The following is an 18,025-nucleotide window of genomic DNA, read 5'->3' as shown; positions in this document are numbered from 1 at the left end:
CTTATCAATTGGGTCAAAGATTATTGTGTTGTGTGTTCTTTCATGTGAGGGTTTGAGTGTAGGAAAGTGTGCGGCTGGGATGTGTTTCCGCCAAGATATCTAGCAGATATCTTGGGGCACCGTGGTGCAGACCAAGCGGGATAAAAGACAACCGTTACTTTTTTATTTTTATATTTTTACAACAACAGCTGCCTGTGACGTAGAAGACGGTGAGGACCTGCTGTCCTGCAGCTAAAGGGGAGGTCTGGTGCCCATGGAACTCCACTGTGTGGTCACATGCAATGCATGGGGCTGGCTGGCTCTTCTTTCCACAACGGGGAAGGGATAGCAAGGTGACAGGGACAGACAGAGGTAGGAGGCTGACAGCTGGGAAGCACGACCTTTTTCAAACCTCTTCTTGGCAGGACCCATGGGCTGCCTGGTCACTGTGTGGGTCCCGTGGCCACAGCACAAAGTACAGGTGGAAGAGCGGTCTCTGGTCTTTATTTCAGGGTGTGTCTAGATGGGGGCTCTGGCAGTGGCCACTCCCGAGTCTTAAAGTATTCCTTCAGATCCTCCAGGCAGAGTGGGGGGAAGTAAGGACCAATTCGCTTGCGTATCCACCACTTGCCCTGGGCGGCGTGCTGGCCACCGGGGAGGCTGAACTTGTATCGGTAGTGCTCTCCTCGGATCCACCTGCAAGGCACAGTGTGTCAGTCTGCTGTCTCTTTGCTCCCCCTGGCTTCTCTACATCACCTGGCCCCCTGCGATCTGTGGGTAGAGCTCCATCAGCTTCATGCTCAAAACACTCCCAGGCCTGTTACAGATCTGGGATGTAAAACAGGTCCATTTGGGCTCCTTACTGTATCTTGGGACTTGAGGGAGCCCCTAGGTGATGCTGTCTCCATGACTCACCCTCTCCAACTTGTCCTTCCAGGGTGTGCCCAGGACACAGCAAGCCTTGTGATACTAGGAAGGGACATACTATGTCTTTTTGGGGTGTGGGTCTTGAGGCAACATTGGTTGTGGGTGGGGCTGCCATTCTTCCTTCTTCTGGTGTACAAATCTGAGTGGGTAAGGGTCCCTGAAGGAGGGTGGGGTTGTGGGGTCATGAGCAGAGCCATGCTGGACTCCGGTAGGGTAAGGCTTTGCCTTGAAGACTGCCACAAAATCCTTTTCTCCTGAATCTGGGGTCTGGACCCTACAAAGGCTGGGGAGGACAGGGATGCAGGCCCCCTGGGAAGGCCCCTGTAGCATGATCACTCCATTTTCTCTGAATCAGCCCTCTTGCTTTCATTTTCTTCTCAAGATATGGTCCAAGGTCTAGGGCTACAAGGCATGGACACAACTTCAGCCAAAGGGGGTGTGGTGTGGTGGGGTCCTGGTCAGGCACCCAGTGTTTGGCCTGGGGGGGTTGGGAACGAGCCAGGGCCTGGTTCTTTCACTGGCAGGTCTGTGGAAGTACTTAGGAAGACTGACACCACCCCTGGAAAGTTCTAGAGCCTGGCTGTGCTGCTTGGTTTTTATCAGTGTGACACAAAGTAGTGTCATCTGGGGAGATGGAGTGTCAACTTCCAAATAGCTTGTACCAGACTGTCTGTAGGTGTGTCTGTGGGGCATTTTCTTGATTAATGACAGCTTTGGGAGCTCAGCACACTGTGTGAGGTGCCACTCCCAAGCACGCTGAGAAAGCCATGGGGAGCAAGCCCGTGGGTCTCCGTGCTCCTCTGTGGTCTCCTCTGCCTCCAGTTCCGAAGCTCCTGCCATGGCTTCCCTCAGTGATGGCCTGTGTAGAACCTCTAAGCTCTCCTGGGTCACGGTGCTCATCAGCAATGGGAAGCAGGCTAGGACACTGACTGGAGCAGGGCGTTTAGGGTCAGACTCAACGGGCAACATCTTCTAAAACTATACTGCATACGCCAGCTAGGACCTGGCACTCCCCAGCTAGGACCTGACACACCCACTAGGACCTGACACACCCACTAGGACCTGGCACACCCACCAGCTAGGACCTGACACACTCCAGCTAGGACCTGACACACCCACCAGCTAGGACCTGACACACTCCAGCTAGGACCTGACACACCCACCAGCTAGGACCTGACACACCCATTAGGACCTGACACACCCCAACTAGGACCTGGCACTCCCCAGCTAGGACCTGACACACCCACTAGGACCTGACACACCCACCAGCTAGGACCTGACACACCCCAGCTAGGACCTGGCACACCCACCAGCTAGGACCTGACACACCCACTAGGACCTGACACTCCCACTAGGACCTGACACACCCACTAGGACCTGACACACCCACTAGGACCTGGCACACCCACCAGCTAGGACCTGGCACTCCCCAGCTAGGACCTGACACACCCCAGCTAGGACCTGACACATCCACCAGCTAGGACCTGGCACTCCCCAGCTAGGACCTGGCATGCCCAGCAGGACATCCTGCCTCATCACTCCTCCCCCACTATCTGTATTCAAGAATGTTAAGGAAATGGAACTGCTCAGCATGTGGCCCTCAGGACTGGATTCTTCCACTTGCTTAAAGGTGCTACAGAGCTTGTGCAGCTGGACAGAAAGCAGTACCCAAGGCAAGATGACCTTGAGGCAGACCATGTCTGGGCCTCCTGAGGACGGGCAGCTGTGCCACGGTCAGCTCCTGGCTGTCAGAGCTGCTGTGACTGTGTGTGTTTTACAGGTTAACTGGCTGTCCATGAGCCCTGTGGCTGGGCTCAGCTGGCTTTCATTTTCAAGGTTCCAGCTTCCTCAGCAATCCTGACAGTGCTCTGCCTGCTTTATGGTGTCAAGCTGACACCTCTCCTTGTTTCAGCCACACGGAGAGGGGTGGTGACACCTCTCCTTCCAGTCGGATGCTGTTTCTCCGATGGAACCCCCTGCTTCTCCCTGTTCAGATCCTTCCCACACACCCTGCTGGCCCCACATGGGTGGCCTCTAGGTGACTGACTAGTCCTGCTGCCTGGTGGTGCCATGTTTCATTTGGGTGCCTGATGTTTGACGCTGTGCAACTGTGGGTTCATGGCGGTCTCTTCCAACTCTACCATTTTCTTCCTGTAATTCAGTGTCATGGTGTGCACCCTTTAGTAAGAAGGGTGCTCCAGTCCCTGACTCTGATGATCTGCATGGAAGTCATTCTTACTGTTAGTGTGGCTTCCTGTCATTTTATTTCCAACTGATTCCTGTAAGTTTGAGGTGAGCCTGTGTGTGTGTGTGTGTGTGTGTGTGTGTGTGTGTGTGTGTGTGTGTGTGTACCGAATGTATGCCTGACACCAGTCACAGACGACAGTGAGGCACCTGTGGGCATTGGGACTCAAGGCTGGGTCCTCTGCAAGATTAGCAGTGCTCTGAACAGCCAAGCCGTCTTTCCAGCGCCCCTTTTTCTTTTGGGGATTCTTTTTTTGAAGGCCGGTGACATAGATCAGTAGGTATAGTGTTTAAGTTTGATCTTTAGAATACACGCACATGTATGTATGTATGTATGTATGTATGTATGTATGTATGAATGTATATGTATGTATTATGGTGCACACTTGCAATCCCAGTGTTGGGGAGGTTGCATAAAGGGGATCCTTAGGGTTTTCTGGTCAGTCAGCCTTGCTGAACTGGTGCGATCTGGATCTGATGGCCTTTGGCCCTCAGTGGTGAGGTGGTGGCCCTGGCCACTCAGCCCCTTCATTGTCTAATGTTTCTAGATGATTCCTGTGCCTTGGTGTGCATCTCTCCATGATTTACCATCTAGGGGTCCCTTTGTTCACTGCCCTCTCAGGTCGGGGGACTCCCGCCAACTTTGGGAAATCTGCACTAATGCCTCAGCTGGCCTCTCCCCGAGGGACTCTGCAGACGCCCACTCTGGATCTTGTTGCTATTCTAGCTCCACGCCCTGCTTGGGCACTCAGCTGGTTGCCCACACAGGCCACTGCTGCCTTCTTCTTCACACCCCAGTTCCTCTCACTACCCATCCAGGGCTTCACCCCGGGGACTACGCTTCTCCCTTCTGAGACTCCTTTGGTTCTCCCCTGTCTTCTGTTTCTTTGCTGACTCTTTTCATGGGTCGTGTTCGTAATCATCCCATGATTGCTGTGGGGAGAATCAGCCATTGTCATCCTTTGACTGTCTTTCCCCAGTCAGTTCAATGTCTTCCTGGTTCTGGTGTGTTTTTCTTAGCAGTATGGCTGTTAGGGATCCCAGGTCGTAGTTGAACCTTCCGTTGTGTGGCTTCTCCTAACTCCATGCTGGCAGCCCAGACTTTCTATCTGGTACCCTGGCAGTCTAAGGCCCCCACTGATTACACGAAGCCAGGCTGGCACTGCTTGCTGTGGTGTCTGGGCTACCACAGGGCCCACTGGTGAGTGACTTCTCTTTCTTCAGAGTGGGGTCCACGTGCTCCTGGTTCTTCCTGCTAAGTGGGGCCATTTGCTTCATGGCTTTGGTAGGATTACCCTTGCTGTTGCTTCTGTCTCCCCAGTGGCTGCTTTCTGGGCGTTTGCTGCTGCCTCATCTCCACAGACAGGAAGCTTTAAGCTGGTGCTGTTGAAGGTTGATGCTGGGGGTCCTGGGGTCCCTCGCTAGGCCCCTCCCCCACTGTTTGAAGCTCCTGTGTTTATTTTATGGGCACTACCCAGGCTCAGGGCAGGGCAGGGAGGCGCCTGACCCACCCTCCCATGTGGAGACTCCAGAGTCACCACTCCTTTGACAAAAGTCACAGCTGGCAGTGGGGGCAGGCTGAGGTCACGTTCAGCTCTGTAACCAGGCAGAGTATGATGCCCGTCCTGCTGCTGGGTTGTGCTCTCTGGGATTGGCTGTATTTCAACTATCTCGCACATATACGACTAGGAAATTCTGTGTTGGGCCACACAAAGGGCGCCGGGTCTGTGTCTTTACATTTGCAGTATCTGCCTGCAGGCCTTGTCCCCACAACGCACCCCTGGCCACACCCTCAGAACCTCTGGCTGAATCAGGTCACCTCATCCTAAGCCCAGGACTTCCCCTTATTACTGGCAGCTGGGACACAAACCCAAGACAACAGCCAGGTGGTTGGTCAGTAAAAAGCTCTCCTGAGTCTGGAAGGACACAGAGCTGTGTCAGAGATGTCTGGTTACTAGAAAACCTAGGAATGCGTGTCCATATCAGTGTGTGGCTAGTTCAGATCCCCTGGTGGCTGCAGGGTGCTGGACAGAGGGGAGGGAGAGGGGGAGGGAGGCTGGTGGTCTGTGGGGAGGGATGTCCCTGCATCCCCAGTGCCACAGTAGGCGGTGTGAGGGGCAACTTGGCTGCATCCCTTGCCTGGGCTGCCACACTCGCAGCTGCTCACTGCCCTCGGCGCGCCTGACAGCCTCGACAGCTGTGGGCAGCTCCAGGTGCAGCTGTCCTGAGGCTTCTCCGGGAGACAGGACCGGGTTTCTGTCAGCATCAGTGGTGGGCAGAGTGTAGGGGAGGGACAGGGCCAGTTCAGGACTGCTCAGTCTTCTAGTCTCTGGCTACTGATCGCCACATCATGTATCAGGGTGCTCAGCCCAGGCCCTAGTGGACGCTGCCCACTGATCACAAACTGTACTGAATAAGGAGACTCTTACCTGGGGGGAGCCCTACCCTCAAAGGGGTTAAGGGCGAGTAGGGACAGGGCCTCAGCATCATCAGCTAGGAGCTTTCCCGTCAGGTGAATGATCCACTCGTTTTGCTCATAGGTCTGGAAGGACAGTGTCTGTGAGGTTGAGCACAGGGACAGCCACTCCCCAGGAGGCTGGCACCCACTGAAGTGTGGTCCATGACTCTGCACACCACCTCCTCTCCTGTGCTCCACAGCCTGGCTGGAGTATGGCATGGTCACCTGTGCAGGACTGTGTTCCTCTGAAGGCCCACTCTTCAACCTTCCAGGAGCTGCATGCTTCCAGCTCTTTCTAGGCGGGGGTCTCATCTGAGGGTCACACACTCATGAACCAGGACCAGCGGGGCTTTCTATCTGGCTACTTGCCCTAGCCTTGGGTGTGACTGTGAGAGGGATGAAGACAGAGGTGGATCCCGCATGACAACAGCACAGGCCTGGGCCTCAGGAGACCCGAGAGCTATCCGGGGGAACCTTTCTCAGGCAGGCCTAGGTCAAGGCAGGGCCTGCTCAGTGCCTTGGGCGGGATGCAACTCTAAGGAGAGGTCCCCTCCACAGTGATCCTCCCTCTTGGTGGGAGTCTGAGCGCCCTTTGCAAACAGCAGGCATGCAGGGCTTGCCTGTGTGAAGAGGCTTGTGGCAGGCAGGTACCTGGAAAGCTGCGAACCACATTAGCCAGTCCAGGCGGTAGTGGTATGGAGAGATGAGGCACGGCCGCCTCCAGGGGTCCCCTGGTTTGCACTTGAATTCGTAGTCCTCCCACACTGCATCAGGTGCACTGGCATTGGGGTTCGCTGTGCCCTGCAGGATCACCTCAGTCCGTTCTTTGGTGATACTGGGGAGATGAAGATGGCCAGTGAGGCCCCAGTATCCACCGTCTCCCAGGTGGAGAGGGTGCTGCCTTGAGCCCATGCTTCCCAAAAGTGCGTTGGGGTGGACAGAAGGGTAGAGCCCAGTGCCCAGCCAGGATGCCTGGCCCCTACCTTCCGAAGGCCCCATAGGTGTTGACAATCCTGAGTGGGTTGAAGGAGGTGTTCATGACCTGCTTGGAGCTTAGGAGGTTGATAACCACGGGTACGCTGAGCCAGGCCACCAGGATGCCCAGGGAGATGTTGGCCGCTTGCCGCACCACGCAGCCTAGCCCGAGGGTAGGGGTGGGGGATTGGCTCACTAGCCAGGCTCCTGTCTCAGGGCAAAGCTGCGCTATCCCTTCAGGAAACCTGGGCTGCTATTCTGCTATTCCAGGCTCAGAAAGACCTACAGACATACCCAGATGGCCATGTAAGCTGCTGGCTCCCGACCCAGGGGCTGGGGAAGGTGACGCAGGAGCTAAGGACATGTCCTGAAGCCAGTGTGAAGAATGAAGTGTGACTGTCTAAGCAGAGGACCCAGGGAGTGGCTAAGGGGACAGCTGACCTTGGCCCTGGCTTGGTAAAGGACCCTAGATAGTAGGTGCTCCCTCCCAGGGCCTATGGTACCCACCCTTCTCTTCTGAGTGCTGCAACCTGGTGGCTACCCAACCTTCCTGCATATTCATGAGGCATAGGCAGGAGGGACATGGGGCTGGCAGGGTGGGGGCAGTGCTGCTGGTTTACCTAAGTATCTTGGCTTGGGCGGGACCCTCTGTGCATCTTCCCTCTGCATCTCCAGGACTCGCTTCTTTAGGCCTCGCGGTCCTGAGGGAAACAGGAATCCCAAGGTTGCATCGTCGAAGCAGGCAAGGCTGGGCACGATGGTGAGCCAGTTCAGGAAGCTCAGGTTCCCACTGATGATGAGGACTACCTGTGGGTGCAGACTCACTGTGATATGTTTGGGACCCGGGGCGGTCTCCCTCTATGTACCTGTACCAGGTGCCCATTAGTCAGTAGCCCAGCAAATGCTCCAGAGGGGCTTCCGAGCCCCTCTCTGTCATTCTCTCAGTTCTCATCTCCAGTCCTCTCTAAATGTGTAGGTACCTCTGAGACCCCATGCAAGAATTGGCAAGCCCAGGAAAGGGTGGGGAGGCTCCCTGGGACAAACCATGGTGGCAGCTCTGGGATAAGGCAGGCCTATGGGAAGGGCTTGAGGTACAGACCTTGCCTGGAGGTGAACATGAGAACCCAGAGGGGCCTGGCGTTCACAAAACACAAAACAAGAACAGGAGACAACACAGTGACGGAGGATTGAGCCTTGGAGAACAGTGGCAGCCGGCCAGGAGTCCCAAACGAGAGGGACAGAGACTGGGAAGCCGGGCTTCAGCCTAGACCTCTAAACAGACTGAATGGCTACACTGATCACATGGTAAACCACGCTGCACTGTGTGCAGCTGGGTGGCTTCCAATGAGGCTCACATCATGTGGTCACGTTGTCACCAGACACCCCTACTCGGAGACATTCTGTGGAGCCTGACAGCAGTGAGCACCCCTCACACTCTGGTGATATCAGGCTCTCTTGAGCGTCACAGAATGGGTGCTACAGGGTGGCTTCTGGGATACTGTCACCCCAAAAGTGACATGTACCTCGGTGCTCCTGCAGTAGACACGGCTTGCACTGAGCCACGAGGTAGGCCTATGGTGACCCTCTAGTGGGCTCCTACAGGGCTTCACACTCCCACAACTGGGGCTGAAGGCCTTGGCTCAACTCTATTAACATATGGTGCTGCCACCTGGCTTGCAGCCTCAGACTGATCGCCTGCACTGCTCGAGGTGTCTCGCCCTCTTTTGTCCCCCCGCACCCCCAACACTTGAGTGCCTCGTTCCGGAGCATGAACATTTCCTAGCATCCCTTGTTGGCTACACACACCATGATTACACGCTGTCCACCTTGTCACTGGGTGGCTGGAAGGTTTAAGACTATGCAGTTTACAGTCAGAGCTTTCTATACTATCTCAGACCCACTCCACAGTGAGATTTCTATGGGTGCAGGGCCAGTGACTTCTCCCCATCCTTTTTGGTAGTCACTGTGGATGGACAAACAGGCTCTGTTTAGGTCTACTATGACCTAGGGAGCACAGAGTGGGGTGGGTGAGGGCAGAGGAGGCAGCCCTGACTTCCCAGAGTTGGAGGGAGATGTGTGGAGCTGGTTGAACTCTGCCTGGGTGCCCAGGGGACAGAGAAAGACTTAGGAGAGTTCTTGATCAGGATCTTAGTAAGATTCCTCCCTCTTACCAAGGAATGCAGGTCCTGGTTCCATGGGGTGCCTGTGGAAGACATCTGAGCATCCCTGTCTGTTCCTAGAAGCTATACCAGCTGCCTTTCACCTTCTGTGACGGTCCTGGTCTACAGTATAAAACCTCACTGCACAGCTGGGCTTTGCCTTCCTATGGGTCCATCTTTTCTTGAGGGCCTTTGAAAGAACCCTCGTGGTTCCGACTTCTCTGTCTTTTCTGGCTCTCGATTGACTGGATCATGAAGTGTATCACTTTCAGGCCACATGCAAAACAAGGCCAATGCAGGCCAGAGGCCAGGGTCAGTGTGGTCAGTGAGGAAGGAATGGCCTAGCTTTTATCAGAACGTGTCTCAATGGCATCAGGGTCCAGCACACTTGGCAAAAAGGGTCTTGAGGTCTGGCCTCACCCTTTCCCACTTGCTTATAAGAAAGCACTCACAGTGCCAGTGTGGGACTCCCACACTCCCTGCCCCTGCAGGGCTGCAGCAACGGAGACCTGCACACGACATCTGTACTGTGACATGATCTATCCTTGGTGGCAGTGGTGGCCTCATAGGTTATCAGGACTCACCCTGAACTGGCTTCCACTCAATCCTGACTGTCACAACATGCTCTGTGTCTCCCTCCCTTTCCCATCGTCTCCCTTAAACATCCACACATGAGGATGGGCTGGGAAGGAGACCCCAAGGGTTTCCACACAACATTCCCTCAGCCTCTATGTGGCCTGCGTCATCGGAACGCCATTATATAGAATCGAGCACCCAGATGCATGCTGTTCCCTCCTCTATGCAGAAATTTGAGAAATAATCCAAAAATATTGTTTTGTATTGTTTCCCAGCCCCTCACACGGAAGGGCCATCACAGGCAAACTGCCTACCCTGGCAAAGCTGTAAAGCTCCCAGATCGTAGTGTCCTCCACATCAGCCCAGGCCGGCTCATGATTTCCCAGGGGCGACTGGCCTCTGGTCTAATCTGCACCTGCGGCTTCTTGTGATCTGTGATCTGTGCATTTACTGTTGTCCCCAACTAGGGGAACTGGAGGGAGTGACTTGTTTATGTTCTCACTCCAGGAGTCATTTCATGTGGACTATAACTGCATCTGGATGCTCTGTCATCTCCTGCTCAGCCGCAGCTCTGTTCCTGAGTGTGTGTGTGTGTGTGTGTGTGTGTGTGTGTGTGTGTGTGTGTGCGCGTGGTGGTGGGGAAGGCTGCTGTGCCCACTCTCACACATTCATTTGAATGTGTTGCATTTAAAAATGTCATCCATCCACATGAAACGGAGTCCTGGGGTAGGGAACATGAACAAGTCAGTCCCTCGAGTTCCCAAATTAGGGATAACAGCGTCAGATCACAGAAGCTCAGGAAATCACAACCAGAACCACTTGAAGAAGCAACACGGGTCCTGATCCAATTGCCACAACCATGGAGAAAGACACATCCCATGGAGGAGCAGGGAAAAGAGTGACCGTCACCCACAGAGCTGGAGCGATGTGTGTGATGGAGAACGAGGGACCCACAGAGCTGAATGGAGGTGTGTGATGGAGAACGAGGGACCCACAGAGCTGGAGCGATGTGTGTGATGGAGAACGAGGGAAGGACACCCTTCCAAGGGACCAGAAGAAGCTGTGAAGGCAGCTATGTGTGGTGGTTCATGCCTCAGCACTCAGGAAAGGGTTCAGGAGGGCTGCAAGTTCAAAACTTGCCTCAGCTACACAAGGACGTCTGTCTTAAAAGAAAACAAAAAACGAAATAGCAAAGCAAAGCAAAGCAAAGCAAAAGACAACAACAACCACCACCACCCCCAGAAACCGGTGAGCTGGGTGTGGTGGCACACGCCCTTGACGCCTTTGATCCCAGCACTCGGGAGGCAGAGCTCTGTGCGTGTGAGGTCAGCCTGCTCTACATTGCCAGACCCTGTCTTAATAAAAAAAAAAAAAAAAAAAAAGTGAGAGATGCCCATCCCCAGTAACTGTAAAGAGCAAAATGAAACACCCTTCAGACAGAACCTGATCTCTGTGTGAGCTTGGAGCTAACCAGTGCACAGTGCTAAAAAGGTGAAACCCATATTAAAATTTAGGTCTCTGGGGCCTGGAGAAATGGCTTACTGGTAAAGAGCACTTACTGCTCTTGTAAGGACCCAACTTCTCCCAACACCCACGTCATGTGGCTTGAACCTGCCTGTAACCCCAGCTCCAGGGCCTCTGATGCCCTGCTCTGGACTCTGCACCTACATGTGCACCCCAACCACCACCACCTTATACACATATTTTAAAAAGCTTTAAAAATTTAAGTCTTTACAATTCTTTACAATAATAAAGAATGTATCATGACTGTGATCACCGAAAACAATGGGTATACAAATTAGCCTGTAACACAGACCTCTGTTTTTGAGACAGGGTCTCTAGGCCCAGGCTGTTCTCAAACTCCCACACCTCCGGGTGAACCTCCCAAGGGGGAGGGGGAGGTTACAGGTGTGTGCTGCGTGCTTGGCTTTCTTTGATTTAATAGAATTAGCATCGTATGTGGGAGCCTGACTTGGCCACGCTGTATCCAGCTAGCTGACGGAGCACTGTTTTGGGGGTGTCTGTGCAGGTCCAGATGAGTTGCATTTGAAAACCAGCCAGAATGATGATACCCTGCCCAACACACTGGGCATCAGCCACTCACCAAGGGTCTGGAAAGAACGAGAGTGTCCCAGGAAGGCCCATCTCCTCTCCCAGAGCCCACCTCTTCCTGCCCTGGTGCAGGGATAAAGTCAGCACGAAGACAACTGGTTTTCCATGGTTCTTGGTCCTTGAGTTTGGACTGGGACCCAACTATCAGTCAGCCTTCTTGGGTTCCCAGCTGCAGGTGGCGGATCCTGAGACTTCCCATGGTGCAACAGGCTGGGTTGCTGCTCCCCTCTAACCCGTGTGCCATTGGCTTCTCCTCTGTGGACCAAATGTGGGACCTGTACTTACACCTGTGTGCCGGGATCCTCCCCACTTAACTTCCAGGGGCATGTGGCAGTCCTTCATTCCTTCTTTTCCCAAGCATGGTTATTTTCATGGGGAGCAAGGGAAGAGGGTTGTTCAGGCTCTCTGTGTGTCTGCAGATACTGCTAAATGCTGACGGAGGGAGGGCCTCAGGTGGCACCCAGTCACTACACGGTTACCAGGCATCCTATTGGGCTGCCATCTTAGAACCTGTTGCCTTGAAAGCTGTAGTCAGCACCTTCTTGAGGGACACGGGACAGTTGGTGATTTTAGTCCTCACTAGTCACTGTTCCCGTTCTGCCTGCAGCTACCTCAGGCAATTCAAATTGTTTCTAGCTCCTGAGCAGGGAGGCTGTACCTTCAGGTGAGGCTTTGGCTGACCACTCTGCTGAGATGCCATGTCCACTTATTGTAGACTTTTGTCTGCCCCTGCTCCAGTGAGGCTGGGGTGATGTCCCATGACCATGAGCCACTGGGAGTGTGGGGGGGTCAATATTTCCCACGGTCAAGCTCAGTGAGCTGAACTGCTGATGGCCTGAAACCCTGCCTTGCATGAGGCCTCCTCAGAAGCCTGACGGCCATGGTTGCATGCCCGGGAAGCTCTGAATGACATAGCCCTCCCGCTACCCCGGAGCTCATGGCCTTGGTGGGGGCCACTGGTATGAACATATTTTCAAAACTCCCGGCACTCAGGTGGAAAATCCCAGAGAACCAAGTGCTACAGAGTCCACTTTGTATGTCCCTGTTGTGGAAAAGCCAACAAAAGCAGCTTAAGGAGGGACGGGTTTGTCTCACAGTTCTAGGGTGTATGGTCCACCATGTAGGGGAGAGCACAGCGGCGGGAACTCGAGGTGGCCGGGTGCATCATGCCTGTGGTCAGGAGCACAGAGAGGTGGATGCTGGTGCTCTGCTCTCTTTCCTCCCTCTTTCTACTTCATTCAGTCTGGGACTCTAGCCTGTGGGATGGTGTGACCCACGTTCAGGGGGCCGGGTCTTTCCTCCTCAATTAACTCTCTCTGAGACACCCTCACAGACACGCTCAGAGGCATATGTCTCCTGGAGCGGATTTGTCACCTAGAGCCAAGGTGACAATGCAGGTTAACCGTCACCAGGTGAAATCCTGTTTCTAATAAAGCACTGAGGAGAGCCTGTGGACAGATGGCTGCGCTCAAGGGTCAGGCCTGCTCAGCCCATGCAGTTCGGAGTCCCCTCCCCACACAGTCTATTTGTTCGGGAAGACTGGAATCCATCATGCAGCGCGCGGTCCAAGTGCTCCAAAGGGATCTTATCTTTCTTGTTTTCCTCCTGGCGTCACTGCAGCCATCTCCTCTGAGGGAAATGAATCTCGTCACAGCCCATCTGTGTTTACCCCTGGCCGGCAGAGCCCTCAGCGAACTCTCCGTGTGCTCTGCAGATGACCGGCTTGGAGCAGGGCCCTCCCTGTGCTATGGATCGGGTGAGGCTCGGGGACGGCAGAGGAAGATGAACGTGTGTTGGTGGAATTTAGCCCCAGAGAGGCTACAGCAGATGTTCCAGGCAGATGGAAAATGACCCCAAAAGGAAGAGGGGGGATTTCTGGATGTCCCTGCTGGGCTTGCAGTTACCACAGAGGACACATTCTTGGAGGCGGGCTTCAACAGGAGAGGCAAGAGCTTGAGAGGACCTTCCGGAGAGCATGCATGTGGTCATAAGGACCTTCCACAGGGGGCATGCATGTGGTCACAGGGACCTTCCATACAGGACATACACGTAGTCACAGGGACCTTCCATACAGGACATGTATGTAGTCACAGGGACCTTCCACGGGGGGCATGCATGTGGTCACAGGGACCTTCCATACAGGACATGCATGTGGTCACAGGGACCTTCCATACAGGACATGTATGTAGTCACAGGGACCTTCTACAGAGGACATGCATGTGGTCACAGGGCCCTTCTACAGAGGACATGCATGTGGTCACAGGGACCTTCTACAGAGGACATGCATGTAGTCACAGGGACCTTCCACAGAGGACATGCATGTGGTCACAGGATCCTTCTACAGAGGACATGCATGTTGTCATAAGGACTTTCCACCGAGGACATGTATGTAGTCACAGGGACCTTCCACATGGGACACGTATGTAGTAACAGGGACCATCCACAGAGGACATGCATGTGCTCACAGGACCCTTCCACAGAGCACAAGTATATTGTCACAGGGACCTTGCATATGGGACATGCATGTAGTCACAGAGACCTTCCACTGAGCACATGCATGTAGGCACAGGGACCTTCCACAGAGCACATGCATGTAATCACAGGGACTTTCCACAGAGGGCATGTGCATGCTCTCAAGGAATCCAGGTAGCTCCATGAGGTCTTAACAGTGAACTCAACCTCAAAAGCTGCCTCTCCCAAGGTCCTCTCCTGCCTTCCTGCTGCTGAGTCTCAGGTCTGACCCCACCTCCTCTTTGTTCCTTGGTGAGGACTGATACCATGGTGGGCCTTGGATGTCCTGACCTAGCTCAGCAGCGGAGGCTGTCCATACCGCCCCTTCCGGGGTCATCCCCTCCTGCAGTCTTGCAGGGATCCTAGGAGCAGCTGTGTAAACCGAGTGTGGGAGGAAGTGAGTGAACTCGAGCTCTGGCCCACAGGAAGGAACACAGGAACCAGTGGGTCAGGACGCAGTGCAGCTCCGCACCAGGCTGCACTCAGGTGCCACAGCATGGTGGGCGCCGTGTGTCAGCCACGGTGCTGCACCATCAGGAACACGCAGTCACTCCCAACACTGTCCACAGGGGGTCTTGGGATGGTAAAGGCCGCGCCCTGCTCGGCCCAATCCTATACTTGACTCTGTTTGGTGGACAGGAAGTCTTAGGTGGATCTGGGGACTTGGGACCAGGCCTAGGGAGAAGCCAGAGCCCTACATCAGCCCTGGAGAGAAGCCACAGCCCTGGGGAGAAGTCGAAGACCTGCACATCTCTATTTTCTTCTCAACTCTGTATGGCCAGTTCCATGTTCTCCATCATGGCAGTCAGGGGGAAACTGCTAGTCAGGGATCCCCTACTCGACAGAATAAACTCTGGGGATGCCTTGCTGCCTTGGCAAGGCCTACAGGAGTTAACGATGGCTCAAAGTGGCTGGCAGGCAGGTCCTGGAGGGTGGGGTGTAGGCCTTTTCATTTTCTAGGGTCTACCACATGGGGGTTGCTGGGAGGAGCTTGCTGCACAGATCCTTATACACAAAGGGGAGGGGACACCTGAGCCCCAGGAGATCCCAGCACTCAGGCTTGCCCAGACGCAGACTCCTCAAACCTGCCTTTGGCACCTGTGCAGCTGGCTCTGCAGGAAAGGACTCCCAGCATCATGGCAGCCCCAGTCTCTGCAAACACGCCTGGTGCTTAGTGTGGAACACATGTGCCTGTCTTGCTCCTCACGCCCTCAGACTCTGGGAGATATTCTGGAAGGCCCGGACTAGGTCAAACAGGTCCAACCTTATACCCTACCCAACAAGATGGAGACACACTTAAGGCTATGGCTCTTTCCCCACGTCTGGCCCATCCAGCTGGATGGTCCTGCTTCCCAGGCAGGGTGGGGTCCGGGTGTGGGGGCCAGTAGGGCACATCTTTTTGTCATTTCAAGATTAGCACTGTCTGTGGCCTTCAGGAAATGTGTGGGAAACAGGCACTCCATGGGGATGTGGGCTCTGAGGAGATATGAGTAGTTAAGCCATAGGGAGACATAAGGAGCCTCAAGCATGTGACTGAGAGAAGCTGGCTAGAGAGAGGACTAGAGATGGCTGGAAAGTCGAGGTCCCAACTTCAGGAAAGACTGAAGGCCAGGGGTCAGTGCGGAGGAAGATGAACCAGTGTTCACCAAGGACTCTCAGGGGAGGAAGGAGTGACAGCGATGGGGCATAAACAGTCTTCACTGTCCAAACCCGGAGAATGCTCTGAGGACTTAAGTGAGTCATGTGCCTTGTCACACTGCCACCATGCACCCCATCAGTGTGAACCAGCTCCTAGTGGGGACCTGGGGCACGAGGGATTTTCTGTGATCTCTGCACTGCTTCTAGAAGTATCCTGATTAAAACACAGAACAAAATGGAGCTAACCTATTGGTGCACTGGGTTCTGGTGAACGGGAGTGGGGTGGGGGTGGGGGAGGGCAGAGATGGCTTCATAGCCAAAGGTCACTGTGGCAAAGGTCCCAGTGAGGCTCAAAATCTGCTCACAGCCGGTCCTGATTTAAACGCAGCCCTGCATAGAGAGGACATGTGGAGGACAGACAGGCTCATGGGTCCAAACTTTGCACTGAGAAGAACACGGTGTCCCCTCTCCCCTTCTCCCCAGTGAGTTTGAAGATAGCTGAAACAGACGCATTTATCTATAGCCGGACCTGCTCTGAGAGGGATGATGTCCCGCAGTCACGGGCTGAGAGGGATGTCCCGCAGTCACGGGCCAGCCCACTGCAAGGCTCTCACGGCTTTCCTCAGAAGCACACTCAGCACTGTCTAGGCTCTGAGAAAGGGTGCCTGGGTCTCCGTGGACTCTTCGGAGAAAGGGTCTTGTCTTTTAAGTGTGGGGCAATGAGCCCAGACAGGGAATCCACACTAGGCCGGAAAACTATAGACAGGACTCTCTCACTGACAACCATGCAAAATCTAAAACAAAACACTGGCAAATTAGCTCCAGCAGTATATTAAAATGTACGCAGCATGACCAAGCCGAGTTTATTCTAGAATATGAAACTTGCCCAACCCAAGCGGCAGTAATGTAATTCATCTCATTAGCATATGGAAGGGGAAAAAACCAGCGACCCTCTCCTGCCGGGAAAATGTCAGCCTCGGTCAACATCATTCAAGACTGAAAATGGAAAACCAAAACCACAGGATGACCCTGGCCTGGCAGGGCAGGCCTGTCATCCCTGCGGCTGGGGCGCTGAGGAAGGGAGATCATAAGTTTGAGAGCTGCTTAGACAACTTACTGAGGCCCTGACTCAGCCCTTGGGAAGCATAGGCAGGCAGATGACAAGTTTCAGGGCAGTAGGGGTTACGTGGCAAGACCCTGTCTTAAACAACTCACCCCGATTCCTGGTAGCAAGAAATTTAACATTTTAGGATTGGATTTACAGGGAGGGTGCGTGGGGCCATAGTGGGCCTGAGCAAGGACTGCGTTGCTGCTCTTGGGCAGCTCCCGGAGGACAACCAGACACGGCTGTGGGCTCGTGGAAGCTGATAAAGGGACCCCGGAATCCAGACTGGACTGGACACAGTGGGGGCCCTGCAGGGGGTGAGATGGAGCTGAGAAGGCCTCTCCCCATGGCCATGGGCTAACCCAGACACAGGGGGGCAGGCTGTAGACACATGGGGGACTCTGAGTGGGGGCGCCTTGGCACGGCCTACCTGAAAAAGGATCTGCAGCACCCCATGAAGAACGCACATCCGCCGTCCGAGGAACAGGAAGAAAGGCACGAGGAGCTCCAGGAAGTGGTTGCTGAGTGTCTCAAAGCGGTGGAACCACCGCGGTGACCTGTGCAGGTAGTAGGCCATCGGGTTGGGCACTGGCTGAGTCTGTGGGGACAAAAGCGAGCCTTTGAATTACCAGCCTTGGCTGACCGGGGAGGGGGGAGTGGGGTCTGCCCTGGCTATGATAAAACCATCTGCTCTCCAGCCCTGTCTGTGTATGTGCAACTGGCCCAGCCTGTTTGGGCTGGGGGACTTCTGGGAGCAGGCTATTTTCGAAGCAAAAGCAAGTGTTCCGTTCTGTTTTAAATCCACAGTCTTTATAGGCAAAAGTGTAAACCCTAGTTGAAGGAGACATCTTTAAACACTCGTGAACAGATGAAGAATCTAAAGATACGAGAACCAGAGGAAATGTGGGTGGCTGCTGCCTGGGGCTCAGGGCTCCCAGAGTTGCAAGTGGCCTGACATCATGGTCCACCTCAGGTCTCCCACCCACTGCTGGGCTCCACGGGGCCTGGGGTGCTTTTGCCCTCTCAGGGTCTCCAGCAGATCCATGCAGGCTTGTGGCATAGGACATGGGCTCGAGCATAGGGAAACTGGAGTCGGGGGGTGGGGGAGACAGGGGTCACAGCAGCAGTGGCTCTGAGCAAACAGAAGCAGGAGGTGAAGGAGGCAGAGAAGGGGCTGGAATGATGCGCAGACTGCGTCTTGGCTGCTTCTCAGGCACAGTCCCCTTGGGATTTCACCTTGGCTATGGGGCACTTAAGGAGCCCGTCTGTCACCTCACCCCATCTCCATAGGTGTGGAGCCCCTGCCAGGTCACCTCCCCTCAAGCCCTGGGCTCCTCCGTG

At 54.5% G+C, this 18,025-nt stretch overlaps 1 protein-coding gene across 1 annotated transcript in view; it reads right to left on the bottom strand.

The window, feature by feature from the left end:
- Lmf1 (lipase maturation factor 1) overlaps positions 1-18,025 on the bottom strand; it is a gene marked incomplete at its 3' end in the record, with an annotated part of 97,111 nt that overhangs the window by 10,665 nt on the left and 68,421 nt on the right. The window contains 6 exon segments of the mRNA NM_001427222.1: positions 152-675; positions 5,580-5,692; positions 6,260-6,443; positions 6,592-6,745; positions 7,204-7,390; positions 17,115-17,282. Of these exon segments, the coding sequence (NP_001414151.1) occupies positions 483-675; positions 5,580-5,692; positions 6,260-6,443; positions 6,592-6,745; positions 7,204-7,390; positions 17,115-17,282 (999 nt within the window).

This window comes from Rattus norvegicus, chromosome 10 (assembly GCF_021556685.1).
Source record: "Rattus norvegicus strain SHRSP/BbbUtx chromosome 10, alternate assembly SHRSP_T2T, whole genome shotgun sequence".
NCBI classification, from domain to species: Eukaryota; Metazoa; Chordata; class Mammalia; order Rodentia; family Muridae; genus Rattus; species Rattus norvegicus.
Note: the sequence above shows the minus strand (reverse complement) of the source record. Positions and strands in the feature narration are given on the sequence as shown.